At 43.1% G+C, this 23,955-nt stretch overlaps 1 protein-coding gene across 1 annotated transcript in view; it reads left to right on the top strand.

Moving 5' to 3' along the window:
• The window catches only part of PLCB1 (phospholipase C beta 1), a 1,254,316-nt gene that overhangs the window by 631,241 nt on the left and 599,120 nt on the right, over nt 1-23,955 (top strand). Inside the window, exons 8-9 of the mRNA XM_073553862.1 lie at nt 8,013-8,113; nt 10,054-10,220. Of these exons, the coding sequence (XP_073409963.1) occupies nt 8,013-8,113; nt 10,054-10,220 (268 nt within the window). The remainder of the gene's footprint in view (nt 1-8,012; nt 8,114-10,053; nt 10,221-23,955) is intronic.

The following is a 23,955-nucleotide window of genomic DNA, read 5'->3' as shown; positions in this document are numbered from 1 at the left end:
CGTGCTCACAGAAAATCATCACATAGACACAAGTGCATTAAAGTATCATGCAGGATTAGCCAAGTCAATAAATACTGCGGCCAAAAAAGATATATCCATAGCCTGAAGGGGCAAGATATCCTGCCTAGATAAAGTAGGGTGCTAAGTAATGATAGAGGTAAGCAAAAACCTACAAAGATGATCCCCAACCACTTAGTGTATATATACAGTTCAAGTAGGTTGCTTACCGAGGGGCACGGGAGACCAGGTCTAAGACTGCGACCCCCGACGCGCATTTCGCGCCTACTACTGGCGCTTTCTCAAGGGAGTGAAGACTATATGTGATCCGGACCTTTTTATATCGTAATGACGCAATCACACATGTGATCATGTGGTGTAGATGGATGTATCGGGACCGTACCAGCGGCGCATGCGCCTGGTGTTGCCGTAGTCCTCTTACCAGGAGATGATTATAGATGTGGTCACATGATATGAGGGAACAAGTCAAAACCGTGATAGTGGCGCATGCGCCATGTAGCAACCTGGTCCGCTGACAGTGAGACAGACGTCAGAGCACACGCGCCGGGGAAGTAAACCTCCCCGCGCCTGTCCCCGAGGCACAAAGATGCCCACCTCCATGCAGAGACACCAGGAGAACACAGATCATGTGCACCGTGGTAGACTATGATGTCACCTAAATAATAAGATGTACAAACTAAATGTCTATGAGCATAGTAGTTGAAACAAGAGGGGATTATAGGGAGAAAAATGGGAAGCGCAAGCTTCTAAGTGTAGTAGTTAATTATCAAAGGTATATACTCAGTGTGAATACACTCACCTATTTGGTGTCTTGAGATACTGCATGTAGATCCCGTCCCTGGATCACTCCATTCCTCTTTCCATTCAGTTTGCTGCAAAGATCTGGGAACTAGTGAGAGCACTGGACAGTGCTTTCATAGGTAGTAACACTTGGTGAATGTTTTTCCCAGCAATATGCGCTCCTGAAGGATGATGATGGAACTTGATATTTAGATTCAAGGATGATATTTTTAATTCAAAATAAAAATCATCCTTGAATCTAAATATCAAGTTCCATCATCATCCTTCAGGAGCGCTTATTGCTGGGAAAAACATTCACCATGAGCATAGTAGTGTCAGCACAGCATAAAATCTATGTCTGGTATCATAAAATACATAAGCCACATACCAGCACAGTCCCTGTATATAGTAGTACAACGGTATCGAAAATGCCAAACTTGACAATGTGAGTGCATATTCAATAAGAGTGCGTATATAATGAATATACAGCAGGTATATAATGATGGAATCAGTGTAATATACAGAACCAATATAGGCCAACACATAATACCACAATTAGAAGTGGCATAATATCAAATTCATAGGACCATTATAAATACATCATAGCCAGAACATGTAATAAGACAAAAAATGGTCCATAAAAAATGGTCCGAAGAAAATGAAGGCAACCGAAGTCCTCCCATTGTGGTCATGCTTAATAGACACAAGATGGCGGTAGATCCTCATCCCTCATCCAAAGGAGAGTAGGAACATCAAAGCATCACGGGTCCGAAGAAGGTCCATAATATCCACAGATAGCCAGCGCTGGATAATATGAAAAATTCAACTAAAATGGAAAGAGCAGACAAACAAAAGTTAAAAACCATAAAAATTGCCGACAGGAGCTGGAATTTAAACACTGGTAAATGCAGCGGAGACAGCATAAGCTATAAGAACGAAGCGAAGCTCAGAGACTCGTTGAGACCCTTCGGGGTCATTGTGTCCAGGGCAACAATCCACTTGCCTCTCTTCAGGCCAATGTCTTTTTATAGTTGCCAGCGAATACCCAAATGGATACAATCAATGCCCCTTGCCATGAAAGTCTTTGGATCACAGTTGTGAAAAGCCCTGAAATTGCGGGGGATGGTTTTAAGAGTAGAAGGGTCGACCACTGTCTTGGCCGCCCGAATGTCCCTCACATGCTCACGCACCCTCACGCGTAGTTCTCTAGATGTCAGACCAACATATATCATGGGACATCCACATGTCGCGTAGTAAATAACATTAGTGCTACCACATGATATATGTTGCCTGATCTGAACATTTTTAGATCCATCAGAGGACCGAAACGTAGAGCAGCGTAGGACATTCGGGCAGGCAACACAGTGGCCGCACGGAAAGGATCCCAAAACTGTACCTCTAGATCCAAAGGGGTTGGCAACTACCGGGGCGTAGTGGCTCTTTACCAAAAGATCCCTGAGGTTCTTCGATCTCCTTGAGGTCATCATAGGATGTTCATCGATAACCGGACTCAGAGATGGTTCAGAGCTCAAAATCGCCCAATGTTTGGAAAGTATCCTCCTCATGTGATCCCACTCATGATTGAAGGTCGAGATGAAGCGGATGGGATTAGGTCCACCACTCCCTCTACCTCTGCTAATGGCGCCACTTCTTGGGTACAACAGATCCTTACGGGCAGTAGCCCTGGCCCTATCGTAACCCCTCCCTATACACCTGTTACTGTACCCTCGAGTGCGAAAAGGAGCCCGCAGGTCTCCGGCACGTTTTTCAAATCTATCGTCAGTGGAGCAAATCCGCCTCATCCTGCGAAATTGACCGACAGGAACGGCCCGGATGGTGGAGGTATTGTGCGAAAAGTCGGCGTGGAGTTAGGAATTTACAGAAGTGGGCTTCCTATAAACGTCAGTCTGGATACGACGTAATGCGTCTATCTCCAAAGTGACGTCCAGAAAGTCAATAGTTTTGTAATCATACTTAAAAGTGAGTCTGATATTATAGGTGTTTACATTGAGCCACGCCATAAAATCCCCCAGCTGCTGCACTGTCCCATCCCAAAAAAACAAAACATCATCAATATAGTGGTGCCAGCACAGCACATGGGAGGCAGCTGGTGTGCCCCCGTCGCCAAAAATAAATCTTTCCCAGGAACCCAGGAAGATATTAGCGTACGAGGGCGCGCAAGCCGCGCCCATGGCCGTGCCACACCGCTGAAGGTAAAACTGGTCGTTAAAACAAAAAAATTGTGGGTAAGAACAAATTGCAGCAGCTCGAGGATCAAATCACACAAAGGGCCGTCCAAGTCGGACATACCCAGGAAGAGGCGGACAGCATCCAAACCAAGAATATGGTCACTACAGGTGTATAGGCATTCGACGTCCGCAGTCACCAAAATGGTGTGAGTATCCACAAGGACGCAGTCGACCCGTGTAAGGACGTCCATCGTGTCCTTAATGTAAGATGGTAGCAACTCAACCAGTGGCTTACGATAGTAATCCAAAAATGTGCACACTGGGTCGCATAATCCCTCAATACCGGACACGATCGGACGACCAGGGGGCTCGACGGCATCCTTGTGGATCTTGGGCAAGAGGTAGAGGGTGGGTGTTTTCGGTGTCTTGACCATCAATCCCTCAAAAACCACCTTAGTAATGATACCTTCATCTAATGTGCAAGCAAGGATGGACTGGAGTGAGAGTGAAAAGGAGGCAGTCGGGTTAAAAGATAGTTTCTCGAAAGTACCACGATTTTGTAATTGTCTATAGGCCTCACGTTCGTACATATCTGTGGGCCAGACCACGATATTCCCCCCCTTGTCAGCCGGCTTAAAAACTACCCCTTGGATGGATTGCAATTCAAGAATCGCTTGCCGCTGTTTATGGGTGAGGTTATCAAACCTTCGCCGGGAAGATAGTTTTTTTAAATCCTCTGTGACAAGTTTAGTAAAAATGTCTATAGCAGGGCTTAGAGACAGGGGGGGGAATCTTGTGGATCTTGCTATAATGTTAGGAGGAAACTTACTCTGAATAGGAGGTGCCTGTTCCTCAAAAAGGTCCTCCAAAGCCTGAAGTGCCTCCCTCTCATTCTCAGTCATCGGCTCTTTAGATGAATTGTTGTGATGTAACTTTTGTAATAGTAGCTTTCTCGCAAAAAGATGAAGGTCTTTTAACCCTACAAAAAAATCAAATGGGTTAGTGGTGGACAAGGTCAAGCCACGACTCAGGACCTCCAATTGCGGGTGAGTTAGAACACATGAGGAGAGGTTAATTACCTGAAGACCACCAGCAGAACCCTCCGGGTGATTACGCCCTGTGATGTTCTTGTTTTTAGCTGATTTGTGCGTAACCACACGTCTAGAAAGTGGAACAGAGGTGAAGTTTCCACCAGAGTTTGATGGCTGTGTGGATACATCATCATCATCCATAGAAAAATTAGATTTAATTGAAGTAGATCTAGACCTAGATCGAGACATGTTTCTATATGGTTGTCTAGACCGATCAGAGGGGTTGCGCCACATGTAAACTCTTGAGGTCAGCTTGTCTTGTACAGTATATCTCTTTTCAACTTTTTGTTTTTTGTAGCCTGTGTTTCTTGAGCCCATTTTTGAAGGTCGACATCGAGCTCATCATTGAACTTCTTGAGGGACTCCCCCACCAGACCTTTTTGCAACTCTAATTGTAGGGCCTCAATCTTGCTCTCAAGAAGACGCAATGTTTTTTGATTTTGTAATTTCAACAAATCAAGAAAACCTCTAGAGCAGGTGTTGGCTAGCTAATCCCATTTATCTTTGAAATCATCATCTTGAATGAGGAAGGAGGGAAAAACTTGAATGCGCAATCCCCTAGGAATTACATTTTTTTTGTACGTATCTATCAAGAAATTCATGGTTCCACCAAATGCGTGTACGTTTTTTTAGCAGGTCGCTGAACTTCAACATAGTCTCTTGCACATCTCCGCCACATCCACCAGTGTCCCCATCACTACTGTCCTGAAAGACGTCATTTAGCTGTGCACGCCATGTGCAGTCACGTGCATGGAAATCCATGGTTGGGCAGAGAACTTCTGTGAACCACTCAGACAAGGTAATGATGCATAAAGAGACACCCAATACTCTATAAAGAGACATAGGCGGTAACCATAATGAATAAACCGCCATCATATATAATATTCCACTCCATAAGTAATGCAGACAAAAGGAGAAATAAGGAGTAATGAATTCAAAAGTGAATATAAAAGTACAAAATTTATTAGTTGACACATGCACAGAAGGGTAATAAATCACACCCCAAATTTACATAAAATCAGACGCAACCAGGACAGACCCGGACAGGGAGAACAGAATTGACAACCGTGCTCACAGAAAATCATCACATAAACAAAAATAGTGCAATAAAGTATCATGCAGGATTAGCCAAGTCAATAAATACTGCGGCCAAAAAAGATATATCCATAGCGTGAAGGGGCAAGATATCCTGCCTAGATAAAGTAAGGTACTAAGTAATGACAGAGGTAAGCAAAAACCTACAAAGATGATCCCCAAGCACTTAGTGTATATATATACAGTACAAGTAGGTTGTTTACCGAGGGGCACGGGTGACCAGGTCCAAGACGGCGACCCCCGACGCATGCTTTCTCAAGGGAGTGAAGACTATATGTGAACCGGACCTTTTTATATCATAATGACGCAATCACACATGCGATCACGTGGTGTAGATGGACGTATCGGGACCGTACCAGCGGCGCATGCGCCATGTGGTGCCGAAGTCCTCTTACCTAGAGATGATCATAGATGTGGTCACATGATATGAGGGAACAAGTCAAAACCGTGATAGCGGCGCATGCGCCATGTAGCAACCTGGTCCTCTGACAGTGAGACAGACGTCAGACGTCAGAGCACACGCCCCGGGGAAGTAAACCTCCCCACGCCTGTACCCGAGGCACAAAGACGCCCACCTCCATGCAGAGACACCAGGAGAACACAGATCATGCGCACCGTGGTAGACTATGATGTCACCTAAATAATAAGATGTACAAACTAAATGTCTATGAGCATAGTAGTGTCAGCACAGCATAAAATCTATGTTTGGTATCATAAAATACATAAGCCACATACCAGCACAATCCCTGTATATAGTAGTACAACGGCATCGAAAATGCCAAACTTGACAATGTGAGTGCATATTCAATAAGAGTACGTATATAATGAATATACAGCAGGTATATAATGATGGAATCAGTGTAATATACAGAACCAATATAGGCCAACACATAATACCACAATTAGAAGTGGCATAATTTCAAAGTCATAGGACCATTATAAATACATCATAGCCAGAACATGTAATAAGACAAAAATTGTCCATAAAAAATGGTCCGAAGAAAATGAAGGTAACCGAAGTCCTCCCATTGTGGTCATGCTTAATAGACACAAGATGGCGGTAGATCCTCATCCCTCATCCAAAAGAGAGTAGGAACATCAAAGCATCACGGGTCCGAAGAAGTTCCATAATAGCCAAGATCTCAGTCTGAGCACATGCTGCCACTTGCATCATTTTGCTAAATGCCGCCGGAAGGTCAGTCTGCGCATGCACCTCCAGTGGAATCTTTTTCTGAAGACCGAAGGGAGGTCAATCTGTGCGAGAGCCACCGGCAGCTAAGATGGCAGTAGTACAGAATATAAAAGAAGAAAGATACAGATGCTAGAGGCTCCCCACAGTCCCTACCCACAGTCCCGCCTCAAAGCACTAAAAACTTATGGAACTCAAACTTCATAGGCTGATTAAACAACAACCAGGCTGTGGATTTCTTCACTGAAGGTATGTATTGAATCTGTATGTCGTCATTATCTCCATACCTTTACTTTAAGATGCATAATCCCGATAACAGGTTCTCTTTAATATCTGGCACAAAGTGATTAGTATCTTAGCTATCAGGTAGTGTAGGAGTATACTAAAATGGTCTTTTAGGAGGTTTTTGTATTATTTTATGATTAGATTTACATGTTATGAGGCAGTTGTATGATTTTTTTGTTCATATAATCAAAGAAATAAAAAGATTAAAACTTTTTTATTAGGTAAGGATAGTCACATAAAATATTGCTTTGAATTTAGATTTCCATTTTATTTAGGGTATGTGCACACTTTGCGGTTTCTGCTGCGTTTCCGCAGCGTTTTTGGCTCTGCAGAAACGCAGCAGATTTTGCTGCGTTGTACAGTACCTTTATTTCCTATGGAAATCAAAAAAAGCTGTGCACATGCTGCGTTTTTTTCCGCGCGGTTTTGCTGCGGTTTACAATCCGCAGCATGTCAATTGTTTGGTGCAGAAACGCTGCGGTTTTACACCTCATCCATTATGAGGTGTAAAACCGCAGGGCAAAACCGCAGAAAAAACGCAGATAATCCGCAGATAAACCGCAGAAAAACCGCAGCACTTTGTCCTGTGGATTTCCTGCGGTTTTCTCTACAAAATCCGCAGAGACAAAAAACTATGTGTGCACATACCCTTATTCTTTTTGTATTTATTCTTTTTGTATTTTGTTAATTGATAAAAAAATAAACTATAAACATTTGCATTTTTTAAAGCATTGTTATTTTACAGCATTTTTTAATAACTTATTCTTATTCTTCACAATTCCTTTACTAAGGACTTTTATAATGCTAAATGTATTCATAATTAATTAATTAATTAATGGGAATCTGTCACCAAGTTTTTACTACATCTGAAAGCATCATAATATAGGGGCAAAAACTCTGATTCCAGTGATGTATCACTTTCTGGGCCACCCACACCACTGATGGGCAGGTTTCTGTGTACACTGTGCATAGGCAGAAAGCTACCAATCAATGATGGGAACAGAGTGATACAGAGCTCTTGAATATGACGGACTACATATCAAAAGGTTTATTAGCCCTTTAATGATGATCTCATTCTGATAATACTGTGATTTTATCAAAACTACAGCAAACAGCCCAGTGTGTGACACATTGCTGAAAATAGGGGGTCTCTGTTTCAACATCATGTTGCTCTCAGATTAGGTGTCAAAAATCTGGTGATCGATTCCCTTTAACTAACCTCAAATTTTTATTTCAGGGTTTTCTACAATTTTATGTCTAGGTCATTTGGATTTGTTTTTTTTTTTTTTGTTTTTTTTCTTTGCACTGTGAATTGTGGCAAAAATAAATTATTCTAAATTTGTATGTTTTTTTTAAATTTTACAGAGCGATTCCATTCCTCCAGATGACTTTACGCCAGAATTATACAGAGTTTTCGTAAATAACCTATGTCCCCGGACGGAGATGGATAATATATTTTCAGAATTGTAAGAAGCTTTTACAATTTTCACACTTTTGAGAAACCTACATAAAAGCCGAGTTATAAAATAAAAAATAAAAAACTAGCATTTTATGTTTAGCTCCAAATCTTATCCTTTTCCGGATATTTACATTGGCACATGGTGGCGTATGGGGTGAATTCAGTAGCTGCGCTCACTCCATATGCATTAGATGCCAGCTGTGTATCACAACTAGCATCTTCTCATGATAGCAGAGAGCGAAGCTGGCTCCGATTGCTGCTGTTTAACCATTTAGATGCTGCTTTCAAGCACTAACAGTGGCATTCAAATTGATGCGGATGCGTGTAACCACTGACTCCCATTGGCTCCCCCCTTCTGATAAGTGGCTAAGGCAGCCATTGTCCTAAGTAAGGCTTTTGGAGCTGCCTTGTTAATTTCGCTGTTAAGTCAAGCCCCTGTTTGGACTTTATAGGGGAACGTCAATTTCACTATATACTGAAATATTGTAGTATTGCCAGGTATCAAACAATCTAAGAATTTCAAGTTCATCTGTTCTATTTTGACTACAACGTAAAGATGTGAATGTCACAAGTTACAGTTTTTCTAACTTGGACGTACACCAGTCAAATCAGGTCGAATAGATCTCTCTAATGATGTATGCAGTTTATATTGTGAAATCTTGTGACAGAGCAGCTTTATAGAGTGGCCCTCATTATAATTTTTATTTTATAGATATAAGCACTGCACCAGTTTCACAGAAAATATACTTTGAAGATCCAATTGAGGACCGTAGCCAGAGACAAGACTAATCCAGCACTGCCCATGGCCGGCTCTTCCCAGGACCTCTTCAGGTGATTGACAGGTCTTTTGGTCACGTATGCATAGGCAGTGACCTATCAATCACTTTAAGCAGGGTAGTGAGAAGCCGAAGCTTGGGGCAGCGCTGGACTAGCATTGTCACCAGCTTTTGTGCCCAGCCAGATCTGCAAATTATAGTGAATTAGTAATTACAGTGGTGCGCAATAATGTGTGGGATTTCAATAAATTTGTCTATAAAGTATTTAAGAGAATAATACTGTATACTTGTCTGCAATTGTGCCACTGGGCCCACGATTCATGCTACACGCGGTTTGGGCAGCAAGGAGTACCCGACAGGTTCCCTTTAACTAATATTTGTACCGTATTTTTCAGATTATAAGATGCACTTTTTCCCCCCAAATTTGTCTTATAATGCGGATATACCTTACCGGCCTCGGTGGAGCAGGGTTCCAGAGTTGCTGTTGGAGGAGGCAAGAGCGGAGTGTTGCTGCAGGCCGCAGGCTAGGATGAGGTGTGCTCTGATGTGCGCTGCTGTAGGTGAAAATGGCTGCGGTGCTTTGTGGTGCAGGGGGGCTCCACCGGTATTTTGTGAAAGCCAGGAGCCCCCCTGCATATCCATTACTGTGATGCAGTGGCCTCCGGGAAAATGGACACCGGGGGGGCAACACATGCTCAGATTGAGATTTCACAGCCATTTTCACCCACACCGGAACACCCCTCATTCCAGCCTGCGGCCTGCAGCAACGTTCCACTCTTGCCTCATCCAGCAGCGACCCTGGGACCCGGCTTCACGGCAACCACCACCCCCGGTAAGCAATAGGATGCATGGATTATAAGAGGCACCACCGTTTTATTAAAAAAAAGTTTATATTCCTATTTTCCTCCCCAAAATTTGGGGTGCATCTTATAATCCGCAAAATATGGTATATCTGCCGTGTAATATCCATATTGGTTTCCTCAGTTTGAATTTGTAATGTCCCTCATTTTGCCAAGTTTCATATCACACTTGTATAATTAGGAGTGAAATATTTTGCTGGACCTTCTCCTCTCTGGCATTCAGCCCGTACCCTGAGTAAAGTGTATTATGCTAATTATCATTATTCCCTAGTATTTCCAGCTATATATTTGCTTACCTTGCTGTTTTCCAGTGGCACAAAAAGTAAATCATACCTCACTGTTGACCAGATGACAGAATTCATTAACTCCAAGCAGCGGGATCCACGGCTAAATGAAATTCTGTATCCACCACTGAAACAGGAACAAGTCCAGCTACTAATTGAGAAATATGAGCCTAACAACAGCCTGGCAGCAAAAGGTGAGAGCATTATATGTCAGCAGATAGCGCACAGATGTACAGTATGAGATCCTGCAGCATTGCATTAGGAAACACTGTGCGTCCAATGTGCTGGGAATCACTAACAACCCAGGATTTTGTGTGTAGAGTTGTATGCAGTGTCGGACTTTGTAACATCAGCTCCAGGGCCCCACTTTTCAGCTACATGCAAATATGACTCTACCCTCATTCACAAATTTCTATAGAATAAAGTGGGATGACTGTTAAATGAATAAGATGCTGCCTTTGTCTGTGTATTGGGAATCAACTGTATTTTGCCAGGTACTGCTCATATAAGAGAGTGGTGGACCACTCTTGCATGGGGGCCCACCGGTTGGATTCTCATGTTCTCCTGTGGGCCAGTCCAAGGCCGGTTGTGTAGGATTAGGACTTACAGGTATGCAAAGTGGAATGGGGGACATACAGCAAAGGTTAAGATGTGGATCCCTTTTGGTGCTGTGGGACAGGAAGGGCAGGGAAGACATGATTTCGACCAGGGGTGCACAACATTTTTTGGTCCAAAGGCCACATTGTCATACTGAACCAATCCCAAGGGATGCAATGAAAATTAAAAGGGGTATTACCTTCTGTGACATGTGCAGTACTGTATATAGAAAGCATACACTATACATTTTGTTAGGTGGAATTTCTACTTACAGAAGTCCTAAGTTACTTCACCAATCAGTACTCTTATGGTAGGGTCACACGGATTTTTTTTCACAAGGATTTAGAAAAAGATTCTGCGCCGAAATTCACATAAGAAAAAAAACTTTAAATACTCTTTGATTAAGCTTCATTTTAATGGGAAAAAGCTGCAGTTTTTCACGTTATTTTGAGCATTTACCATTAACCCCTTACCTACAATTGACATAATATTCCGTCCATGTGACCCTGGACCTAATTACCATGGACGGAATATTACGTCACCGTGATCTGCGGCGCCCACGTGGTGAGCGCCGCTGATCGCGGCCGAGTGTCAGCTAATTATCATAGCTGACACCCGGCACAATGTGTCAGGGGCCGTCACGGACCGCCCCCGACACGTTAACCCCTTGCACACCGTGATCAAACATGATCGCGGTGTACCGGGGGTTAAAGGGAAGCATCGGCAGGGAGGGGGCTCCCTCCGTGCTTCCCTGAGCCCCCCACGGCAGCGCAATGTGCAGCGCTGCTGCGGGGGGCTCCTTTCCTGCAATATGGCGACGGGGACCTCCGGGGGCCTGCAGGAAGCTGGCTTCCTCAGTGCCTGCAAAGCGCAGGCATGAGGAAGCCTGTGCAGTGCCCGTGACAGATCGCTGATCTGTCACAGTGATCTGTGATGTGACAGATCAGCGCTCTGTCACAGGACAGTTATGTCCCCCCTGGACAAAAAAAAAAAAAAAGTGTAAAAATAATTTTAAAAAAATCGCTAAATAAATTAAAAAAAAAAAAAATATTCCCCAATAAATTCATTTTTTGGAAATAAAATAAAAAAAAATAAATAAAAGTACACATATTTGGTATTGCCGCGTCCGTAACAACCCGCCCTATAAAACTGTCCCAATAGTTAACCCCTTAAGCGAACCCATTAAAAAATAAAAATAAAAAACGAAGCAAAAAATAATGATTTATTATCATACCGCCGAACAAAAAGTGCAATAACGCGCGATCAAAAAGACGCATATAAATATCCATGGTACGGCTGAAAATGTCATCTTGTCCCGCAAAAAACGAGCTGCCATACAGCATCATCAGCGAAAAAATAAAAAAGTTATAGCTCGCAGAATAAAGTGATGCAAAAATAATTATTTTTTATATAAAATTGTTTTCATTGCATAAAAGCGCCAAAACATAAAAAAAAGACCTAAATGAGGTATCGCTGTAACCGTACTAACCCGAAGAATAAAACCCCCTTATAAATTTTACCGCACCCGAAACGGCGTAAACGCACCACCCAAAAGAAATTCATGAAACGCTGGTTTTTGTTCATTCTGCGTCCCAAAAATCGGAATAAAAAGCGATCAAAAAATGTCACGTGCCCGAAAATGGTACCAATAAAAACGTCAACTCGTCCCGCAAAAATTAAGACCTCACATGACTCGGTGGGTCAAAATACGGAAAAATTATAGCTCTCAATATGTGGTGATGCAAAAACTATTTTTACAATAAAAAGCGTCTTTTAGCGTGCGACAGCCGCCAAACATAAAAACCGCCATAAATAGTAAATCAAATCCCCCGTTATCACTCCCTTAGTTAGGGAAAAATAATAAAATTAAAAAAATGTATTTATTTCCATTTTCCCATTAGGGTTATGGCTAGGGCTAGTTAGGGTTAGGGTTAGGGCTAAGGTTAGGGTTAGAATTGGGGGTTTCCACTGTTTGGGCACATCAGGGGCTCTCCAAAAGCAACATGGCGTCTGATCTCAATTCCAGCCAATTCTGTGTTGAAAAAGTCAAATGGTGCTCCTTCCCTTCCAAGCTCTGCCATGCGCCCAAACAGTGTTTTACTCCCTCATATGGGGTATCAGCCTACTCAGGACAATTTGCAAAACAACTTTTGGGTCCTATTTCTCCTGAAAATAAAAATTTGGGGGCAAAAATATCATTTTTGTGGAAAAAAAATTTTTTTTTATTTTCATGCCTGGGCGTTATAAACTTCTGTGAAGCACTTGGGGGTTCAAAGTTCTCACCACACATCTAGATAAGTTCCTTGGGGGGTCTAGTTTCCAAAATGGTGTCATTTGTGGGGGGTTTCCACTGTTTTGGTACATCAGGGACTTTCCAAACGTGACATGGTGTCCGATCTCAATTCCAGCCAAAAAAGTCAAATGGCGCTGCTTCCCTTCCGAGCTCTGCCATGTGCCCAAATAGTCATTTACACCCACATATGGGGTATCAGCGTACTCAGGACAAATTGCACAATAACTTTTAGGGTCCTGTTACCCTTGGGAAAATAAAAATTGGGGGTGAAAAGATCATTTTGTGGAAAAAATATGATTTTTTAATTGTACCGCTGTACATTATAAACTTCTGTGAAGCCCTTGTTCTCACCACATATCTAGATAAGTTCCTTAGGGGGTCTAATTTCAAAAATGGGGTCACTTGTGGAGGGTTTCCCCTGTTTAGGTACATCAGGGGCTCTCCAAACGCGACATGGCGTCCGATCAGAATTCCAGTCAATTTTGCATTGTAAAAGTCAAACGGCGCTCCTTCTCTGCTGAGGTCTGCCATGCGCCGAAACAGTGGTTCCCCCCCCCCACATATCCGGTATCAGCGTGCTCAGGACAAATTGCTCAATAATTTTTGCAGTCCAATTTCTCCTGTTACCCTTGGTAAAATTAAAACAATTGAACCTGAAGTAATTTTTTTTGTGAAAAAAAGTTAAATGTTAATTTTTTTTAAATATTCAAAAAATTCCTGTGAAGCACCTGAAGGGTTAATAAACTCCTTGAATGTGGTTTTAAGCACCTTAAGGGTACGTGCACACGCTGCGGAATCCGCTGCGGATTAATCCGCACGGATTTTGCAAAAACTGCAGATAATCGGCAGGTCAAAAGACCTGCGGATTATCTGCGGTTTTGCCTGCAGCTTGGTCCTGCGGATTCACCGTCTCCACAATGGCGGAGATAGGAACCCGCAGCGGTTTCCGCAGAAAGAATTGACATGCAATTCTTTCTGCGGATTCAAAACCGCAGCAAATCCGCGCGGATTTTTCCGCAGCGTCGGCACAGCGTTTTTTTTTTCCCATTCATTTGAATGGTACTGTACACCGCAGCTAAAGCTGCTGCAGGTCCGCAGCGGCCAAAACCGCTGCGGAAACGCAGCGGAATCTGCAGCGTGTGCACGTACCCTAAGGGGTGCAGTTTTTAGAATGGTGTCACTTTTGGGTATTTTCTATCATATAGACCCCTCAAAGTGGCTTCAAATGTGATGTGGTCCGTAAAAATAAAAAGGTGTTGCAAAAATGAGAGATCGCTGGTCAATTTTTAACCCTTATATCTTACTAACAAATAAAAATTTTGGTTCCAAAATTGTGCTGATGTAAAGTAAACAAGTGGCAAATGTTACTTATTAACTTTTTTGTGTGCCATATCTCTGTGATTTAAGGGCATAAAAATTCAAAGTTGGAAAATTGCGGAATTTTCAAAATTTTCGCCAAATTTCCGTTTTTTTCACAAATAAACGCAAGTTATATGAATGAAATTTTACCACTAACATGAAGTACAATATGTCACGAGAAAACAGTGTCAGAATCACCGGGATCCATGGAAGCGTTTCAGAGTTATTACTTCATAAAGGGACAGTGGTCAGAATTGTAAAAATTGGCCCGGGAGTTAACGTGCAAACCACCCTTGGTAGTGAAGGGGTTAAAGTCAATAGGAAGCATTTTTTACATTTATTTTGCAGTAAAATCCACTTCTAAATCCTTGTCAAGACTGTGTGACTATATCCTAATGAGAAAAAAGTCATGAACGCACATGGCTTTTGTTAGGGGTTTTGTTCTTACTGCCTAATGTTTCAGAATTTCTATAAACCACAGAGGAGCGAGCACAGACATAAAGGCCATTCACAAACTACTTTGGGGGGTGCATAACGGATTAGGAGACCCCCCATATAGTTAACCTGTTAGATAAGCATTTTTCTGTCCATATGCACTTTTTCTGTGGGCCAGAGAACACTGAGACTGGAAGTTCTGCTGACGCTCCGCCGCCTGCGCAGAACAAAATTGAATTCAGTGACCGCAGAAGGGCGGGACAGTGCAGAGGAGCGATGGCAGGCAGAATATGCAGGTTTTCTGGCTGCGCACCTGACGTAATAGGCACATAATGAAGAGACTGGAGTAGAAACCTACTATAATGAAGAGAGGAGGCAGCATTCTCTTCCGGGCAGCGTACGCTCAATAGCCTGGAAGATATAATTAACAAAGCAATAAAAGCGATAAAAGATTATTTTTTATAGAACAAGGCATCATCCATGAACCATACAGGTATGACTAGTTTCAGCTGTCTACAACCTGTATGGCCCCTAACCAAAACACACGTCAAGGTGTATGCTTACTGTTGTCTATATCCCATAAGATGTTGTCTATATCCCATAAGATATATCTCTCCCGATATTTTGTTGCATATTTATGCTGTTTGGCACTATTTCACCTGTATCCTCATTAGTCTTTGACAAAGTTTATTGTACCAATACATTTTCTTAGTCTCACATTTTTAGAATTGGGTCCTTTGGATTACATTGCATTTTATATTAATGATCAGAATGAGAAGCATATTTTTACTGGGATACGATACATGGCAGTATACAGTATATTCAGGTTTCAATGTTTGCCTATATATGTACTATTGTATATATATACACAGTATATTTTTGCACAGTGACACTTTATATTTTTTATCTTTTTATGTATTGGTATTCTATGCAGTGACACATCTTGAAATAATCCATTATACAAATATAACCTTATTTAACGCTAGATATACATACAGGCCCTTCAAGAATTTTTTGAGAAATATACAGTGAGCCCACATCGAACTGCACTGAATAGGTATGAAACTGGGAGAGTTTTTCTTTTATTTGGAGCAGATTTCACATTTTTATCGTCTTTTGTTGCTTTCCAGTGACTGGTCGAAAGTGCACCTTGACTTTACGGACACACTGTATTTTTGCATTTATTTATATATGGTACATTTTTTATGTCCCTAATATGTATGCGTCCCCTTTTTTGCTAGTTGTAGCTTCATTGTGAGATGCTTTGATTAAATTATCCTTTAATAAAAATATGTCCTCTCATTCTCTGGTTGCTATCTCGTTTTTTTTTTTTGTTTTTTTTTTATGTCCATATTTGCAAGGACCATGTAACATCTATAGTCCGACACTTACACATATGGAGTATCTTTCTTGTAGAGTTACATAACCCATACCCTTATTGAATATCTGAATATTCTATGAATTATTATTCAGTATTCACACATGTTTATGATAGTCTTGTGTCTTTTTCCTTCTTCTTAATAACCCGTATGACTGTATTAATACCTCAAATTGCTCAAATGTGGTCACAGATTCCCTTTAAATGTAAGATAGGAAGGCATTAGAAATAAGCGAGTGATAATCTAGTTTCTTAGTAAATTTGAATCAGTAGAAACCATATATTTCTGTTCTCTAGCAAACAGATCAGGAATTTTTTCTGATTATTTTTAGTACAGGTATATTTTTAGGTCTAACATAGATTTCTCCTTAACCAGAGCCCATTTAGTAAAGTCTCCTTACTGTGTGCTAATTGCATCCTATAGCTTGTATATACCTCCCAGAATGTTGGCATATTAAAGTCTTCTTCTGCATGAATAGCAAAAAAAATAATAAATCTCATTAATATGTTGTTGAAAACACATAGAAGAAAGAAGTCGTCATTTTGTTTGGATTAAAGGATTACTCTGAGTTTTTTACGAGGTTTCATTATCATAATAACTTACTAATATATCCTTTATCTGAATGACTTGTGGAGTCACATTCCCCTCCACCCACCACCATCCTGTGGATGGGATCGCCATCCAGATTGAGCCTTTTGTCCTATGAGGAGCGCCAAATCACTAGGAAAAAAATGACACACAATTTCAATAAAGATCATATTAGTACTAAAGTTACAAGTATTGTGCTACTTTTAAAGAATCATTAAAAGCAATGCCCACTTTCAACATGAAATAAAATACAGGGTGGGCCATTTATATGGATAACACCTGGGTGGGCCATTTATAAAGTTGGATCCAAAATGGCCAACTTCAAAATGGCCACCATGGTCACCGCTCATCTTGAAAAGTTTCCCCCCTCCTATATACTAATGTGCCGCAAACAGGAAATTGATATCACCAACCACTCCCATTTTATTTAGGTGTATCCATAAGAAAATGAACAATACGAAAAACAATTCTGTGCAAAAGTGTAAATATCCTTTAAATGTGTTCTAAAGTACAACAGGGCATCATAAAACTCTGGTTGGGAAGCACCAGAAATTGAAATGACATGCATATGGTTAGTTTGATATCCACTGCCCGAGGGTTTAGCACACATTAACATACCATATGAGAAATAAGATTTACAACAACAAATATCATGAGCAGAACACCCAACTCCTGCAGTTTATTTTGCCTAATAGGAAATATAACCCTGAATAATGGGGTCATTAAAATTATTGTAATGTAGAGATTTAAGCACTGAGATTTAAAGAGGTTGTCCACTACTTTTACATTAATAAAACCAAAGAAAAGACAATGTGTGCATGTACCCTAATGCAAATAAATAAGTAAAAGCAAGTGCATTAAATAATTAACATAGGGTACTTAGTAAACACTGTTTTTGATAAAAAAAAAGCATAAAGCTGTCCCACCGCGACAAGGTGTCCCAATGGGGTACACCTTGTCGCGGTGGGACAGCTTTATGTTTTTTTTTTTAATCAAAAACAATGTTTACGAAGTACCCTTTGTAAATTATTTCATGCACTTGCTTTTTTACTTATTTATTTTCATTAGGGTACATGCACACATTGTCTTTTCTTTGGTTTTGCTTGTTTCCATGGCCAGTGTGAACATGCTTTCACATCATGCATGTAAAGATGAGCGACTTTGCCTTTTTTCGGGTCGAGTCGGGTTTCATGAAACCCGACTTTCTAAAAAGTCAGGTCGATCGAAATTGGCCGACTATAGGGAAAAGACGGGGTCTGACTGAAACACGAAACCCAATTCAAGTCAATGGGGAAGCAAAGTCGGCAGGGAGTGGAGGACAGTACACACACCTACAGTGCCCATTTCAATGCCAATGACATCAATTCTTATTACTAGAGTTGAGCGACTTTTGGTTTTTTAGGGTCGAGTTTCGTTTCGTGAAACCCGACTTTTCCAAAAGTCGGGTCGAGCAAGATCGGCTGATTATAGGGAAAAGTCGGGGTCGTCCCGAAACACGAAACCCAATGTAAGTCAATGGGGAATAAAAGTCGGCAGTGAGAGGACAGGAAACACACCTACAGTGCCCATTTGAATGCCAAAAGCATCAATTCTTCTTACTTAAGCTTGTCAACCTTAATTAACTTCATAATACAAGTTACGCACTGAAAAATGGGGGTTATTTGGCTAAAGTTGTGGGGGGGTAGGGCTGGCTCCAGGTTTTCATGTGCCCTGGGCGAAAGAGCGCCCCTTTAACACATACCACAACTCATCATGCTCCGATACGGCAGAGAAATAGCGGTATAGTACAATGAAAAATACTTCACTTTTTACATCTCATGACGAGGCCCATCTATTTCTCCATACAGAATCATTGATCCCATATAATGTTTGAAACAGTATATGATGAGCTCCACATAATGCTACAGTATATGTTGGTCCCCATGGATGAAGCTCCACTGTCTTATGGGCCCAAATAATGCTCCAAACATAATGGGCCCCATTTCTAATGCTCTAGTGTATAATGGGCCCTGTAAATGCTGCTCCAGTGTCTGATGTCCACCTTTGGAATGTTCCAGTGTATGGTGGGCCCCATCTATCATTCTCCAGAGTATAGTGCTCCCCAAAAATTGCTGTCCCAACATTGAAAACAATCAAATAAGTCTCCTCGCTAGGGAATCCCTGTACTAGTCTGGACTCCTCGTCGTCCCCACCTTCCATCTCACTGCACAGTATTTCAACCTTGCAAGTGCTGTGATCCTGAGCAAGCAAGGGGGGCCCACTCGTTGGCGACGGCACTGGCACAGGGCCCCTGATAGTACGGTGGTGTGTCTGATGGCGGGTGGGCCGAACCTGCACTTTCATCTGCAGCTTCCTCTTTGTCACCGTATAAGATGGAACTGTATATGGGAAGGGTAACCTGAGTTTCATCAGGGTCAGATTCAGGCCGTGTAGCGTGCAAGGGGAATGTAGTGGTCTGGGTCAATGTACCAGCAGATTCATCGAGCAGTGGCTGGGCATCAGTGCACTTGTGTCGCCCCCAGGAGTACGGTCGCCACAGTGGCATTACCTTCCTCCTAGGGAGTGTGATGTCATGCTTGGGAGCAACGAAGGATCTCTCTAGCAGGTTAACTGATTGGGCGGCGTTATTCCCACGAGTCATGACCCTCCAAACAGCGTTCATGAAGGCAAAGTGTTTGTTTTACGTGGGCAGTATGGTTGCAAAGCTGAACCTTAAAGGGATGTCCAGAAGGGCACCACCAGGAGTGGAGCCTACGGTTAAATTCGACTCCACCTGGGAAACCTCAACCATGCCAGCTACAGAACAGATGCACACATTGCAAGCTTAATTCCGTTAACGAACGAGACTCCGTCATGCCCCGCGGTCCGAGTCCGGCTTACTAGAGGGACACGTGAGGCTCTGGCACATGAGATTGGCCAATAACTGGTGTGTCATGCCCTTACATGTCCCTGGCTGCATGTGCGCCACACTGAAAAGGCCAGCGTTTGTCGCTTACAGGTGCAGATAACCCGCTGAACAACGTTAGTGATGGGGATCACTGATTACAATTATTACCCGCGAACGATGATTTCCCAGTAAGTGCAGGTCAACCGCAGTTCCGTAATTAGGCCTAACCATCATTCCTGAAAAAATGAAAAACTTACGTGTGCAAACCACAGGTGCTGTAGCTTGCTTAACAGCTCGCCAGCCGTTCTCACGCCCAGTATGGATTACACGTGATTGCACAAAGGTGAGAAAGGGTACCGTATCCCCGGATAACATGTATGGATAGCGTACACATTCAAAATATATGTAAATACATCAGGAGGCAGGCTCAGACGGTGTTAGGCCCAGTATGGCTTGCACGTGATTGCACAAAGGTGAGAAAGGGTACCGTATCCCCGGATAACATGTATGGATAGCGTACACATTCAAAATACTGTATATGTCTATACATCAGGAGGCAGGCTCAGACGGTGTTAGGCCCAGTATGGCTTGCACGTGATTGCACAAAGGTGAGAAAGGGTACCGTATCCCCGGATAACATGTATGGATAGCGTACACATTCAAAATATATGTCTATACATCAGGAGGCAGGCTCAGACGGTGTTAGGCCCAGTATGGATTGAACGTGATTGCACAAAGATGAGAAAGAGTACTTTCTTGACCTACTCATAGTGTCTGGGAGGGTGAGCTGGACTTGAGAGCTGCATATGGTGGAAGTAGCGGTGGACAGGGCGGACTGAGAGAGGGTTGATGATGGTGATGGAGTTGGTGTTCTTTCTGATTGCCTAGATTCAGTATTTCGTTGATATAACAGTGGGATTCCCTGACTGCTGTGGCCTTGCAACGACACCTCAACATTTGCTGCTGTGCTAACCGGTGGGCTTACAGTGGGGGAAACAATGTAGCGTTGTTGACTACCTTCTTTGTGATCAGTTGCACATGTGGCACTTGAGGTTTGGTGTTGTGTCCACGCTTGCAAGTGCATGCTGGTTAAATGTCTAAGCATGCAACTGGTATTCAAATTTTTCAGATTTTTCCCTCGGCTAAAGGTCTTTGCGCACTTCTTACAGATAACCTTGGCCTGATCATGAGGATTTTGTTCAAAAAAGTGCCACACTGCACTCTTCCTACTTTGGCAGACATTTTGCGGCCTAGCACGCTGTGATCTTTTGACCGTCTGGACAAGCTGTCCAGCAACTCTTTTGATTTTTGGAACCTGTCTTTGGAGTGCTCCGGGCCTGCCAGATAACAGCTGTTGCGATGTCGATGTCTGCTGTGGATGCTCCTCCTCATCTGAGCTATTGGAAGCAGCACCCTCTTCCCCCAATGGATGCCAATCTGGGTCAACAACTGGGTCATCCATCACCTCCTCTTCAATGTCATGTGCACCTTCCTCTGTGTCACCGTGTATGGTGGTATAGTGTGCGGGAAGGGGCACCTGAGTCTCATCAGGGTCAGTATCTGGCTCTGTACACTGCGAGGACAATGTAGTGCTCTGAGTAGAGTTGAGCGACTTTTGGTTTTTTAGGGTCGCGTTTCGTTTCGTGAAACCCGACTTTTCCAAAAGTCGGGTCGAGCAAGATCGTCCGATTATAGGGAAAAGTCGGGGTCGTCCCGAAACACGAAACCCAATGTAAGTCAATGGGGAATAAAAGTCGGCAGTGAGAGGAGGACAGGAAACACACCTACAGTGCCCATTTGAATGCCAAAAGCATCAATTCTTCTTACTTAAGCTTGTCAACCTTAATTAACTTCATAATACAAGTTACGCACTGAAAAATGGGGGTTATTTGGCTACAGTTGTGGGGGGGGAGGGCTGGCTACAGGTTTTCATGTGCCCTGGGCGAAAGAGCGCCCCTTTAACACATACCACAACTCATCATGCTCCGATACGGCAGAGAAATAGCGGTATAGTACAATGAAAAATACTTCACTTTTTACATCTCATGACGAGGCCCATCTATTTCTCCATACAGAATCATTGGTCCCATATAATGTTTGAAACAGTATATGATGAGCTCCACATAATGCTACAGTATATGTTGGTCCCCATGGATGAAGCTCCACTGTCTTATGGGCCCAAATAATGCTCCAAACATAATGGGCCCCATTCCTAATGCTCTAGTGTATAATGGGCCCTGTAAATGCTGCTCCAGTGTCTGATGTCCACCTTTGGAATGTTCCAGTGTATGGTGGGCCCCATCTATCATTCTCCAGAGTAACGTGCTCCCCAAAAATTGCTGTCCCAACATTGAAAACAATCAAATAAGTCTCCTCGCTAGGGAATCCCTGTACTAGTCTGGACTCCTCGTCGTCCCCATCTTCCATCTCACTGCACAGTATTTCAACCTTGCAAGTGTTGTGATCCTGAGCAAGCAGGGGGGGCCCACTCGTTGGCGACGGCACTGGCACAGGGCCCCTGATAGTACGGTGGTGTGTCTGATGGCGGGTGGGCCGAACCTGCACTTTCATCTGCAGCTTCCTCTTTGTCACCGTGTAAGATGGAACTGTATATGGGAAGGGTAACCTGAGTTTCATCAGGGTCAGATTCAGGCCGTGTAGCGTGCGAGGGGAATGTAGTGGTCTGGGTCAATGTACCAGCAGATTCATCGAGCAGTGGCTGGGCATCAGTGCACTTGTGTCGCCAGCAGGAGTACGGTCGCCACAGTGGCATTACCTTCCTCCTAGGGAGTGTGATGTCATGCTTGGGAGCAACGAAGGATCTCTCTAGCAGGTTAACTGATTGGGCGGCGTTATTCCCACGAGTCATGACCCTCCAAACAGCGTTCATGAAGGCAAAGTGTTTGTTTTACGTGGGCAGTATGGTTGCAAAGCTGAACCTTAAAGGGATGTCCAGAAGGGCACCACCAGGAGTGGAGCCTACGGTTAAATTCGACTCCACCTGGGAAACCTCAACCATGCCAGCTACAGAACATATGCACACATTGCAAGCTTAATTCCGTTAACGAACGAGACTCCGTCATGCCCCGCGGTCCGAGTCCGGCTTACTAGAGGGACACGTGAGGCTCTGGAACATGAGATTGGCCAATAACTGGTGTGTCATGCCCTTACATGTCCGTGGCTGCATGTGCGCTACACTGAAAAGGCCAGCGTTTGTCGCTTACAGGTGCAGATAACCCGCTGAACAACGTTAGTGATGGGGATCACTGATTACAATTATTACCCGCGAACAATGATTTCCCAGTAAATGCAGGTCAACTGCAGTTCCGGAATTAGGCCTAACCGTCATTCCTGAAAAAATGAAAAACTTACGTGTGCAAACCACAGGTGCTGTAGCTTGCTTAACAGCTCGCCAGCCGTTCTCACGCCCAGTATGGATTACATGTGATTGCACAAAGGTTAGAAAGGGTACCGTATCCCCAGATAACATGTATGGATAGCGTACACATTCAAAATATATGTCTCAGGAGGCAGGCTCAGACGGTGTTAGGCCCAGTATGGATTGCACGTGATTGCACAAAGGTTAGAAAGGGTACCGTATCCCCAGATAACATGTATGGATAGCATACACATTCAAAATATATGTCTCAGGAGGCAGGCTCAGACGGTGTTAGGCCCAGTATGGATTGCACGTGATTGCACAAAGGTTAGAAAGGGTACCGTATCCCCGGATAACATGTATGGATAGCGTACACATTCAAAATATATGTCTCAGGAGGCAGGCTCAGACGGTGTTAGGCCCAGTATGGATTGCACGTGATTGCACAAAGGTTAGAAAGGGTACCGTATCCCCGGATAACATGTATGGATAGCGTACACATTCAAAATATATGTCTCAGGAGGCAGGCTCAGACGGTGTTAGGCCCAGTATGGATTGCACGTGATTGCACAAAGGTTAGAAAGGGTAAGGTATCCCCGGATAACATGTATGGATAGCATACACATTCAAAATATATGTCTCAGGAGGCAGGCTCAGACGGTGTTAGGCCCAGTATGGATTGCACGTGATTGCACAAAGGTTAGAAAGGGTACCGTATCCCCGGATAACATGTATGGATAGCGTACACATTCAAAATATATGTCTCAGGAGGCAGGCTCAGACGGTGTTAGGCCCAGTATGGATTGCACGTGATTGCACAAAGGTTAGAAAGGGTACCGTATCCCCGGATAACATGTATGGATAGCGTACACATTCAAAATATATGTCTCAGGAGGCAGGCTCAGACGGTGTTAGGCCCAGTATGGATTGCACGTGATTGCACAAAGGTTAGAAAGGGTACCGTATCCCCGGATAACATGTATGGATAGCGTACACATTCAAACTATATGTC

Source organism: Dendrobates tinctorius, unplaced genomic scaffold (genome assembly GCF_039654945.1).
Source record: "Dendrobates tinctorius isolate UK_male_01 unplaced genomic scaffold, ASM3965494v1 ptg000203l, whole genome shotgun sequence".
Classification (NCBI taxonomy): Eukaryota; Metazoa; Chordata; class Amphibia; order Anura; family Dendrobatidae; genus Dendrobates; species Dendrobates tinctorius.
Note: the sequence above shows the minus strand (reverse complement) of the source record. Positions and strands in the feature narration are given on the sequence as shown.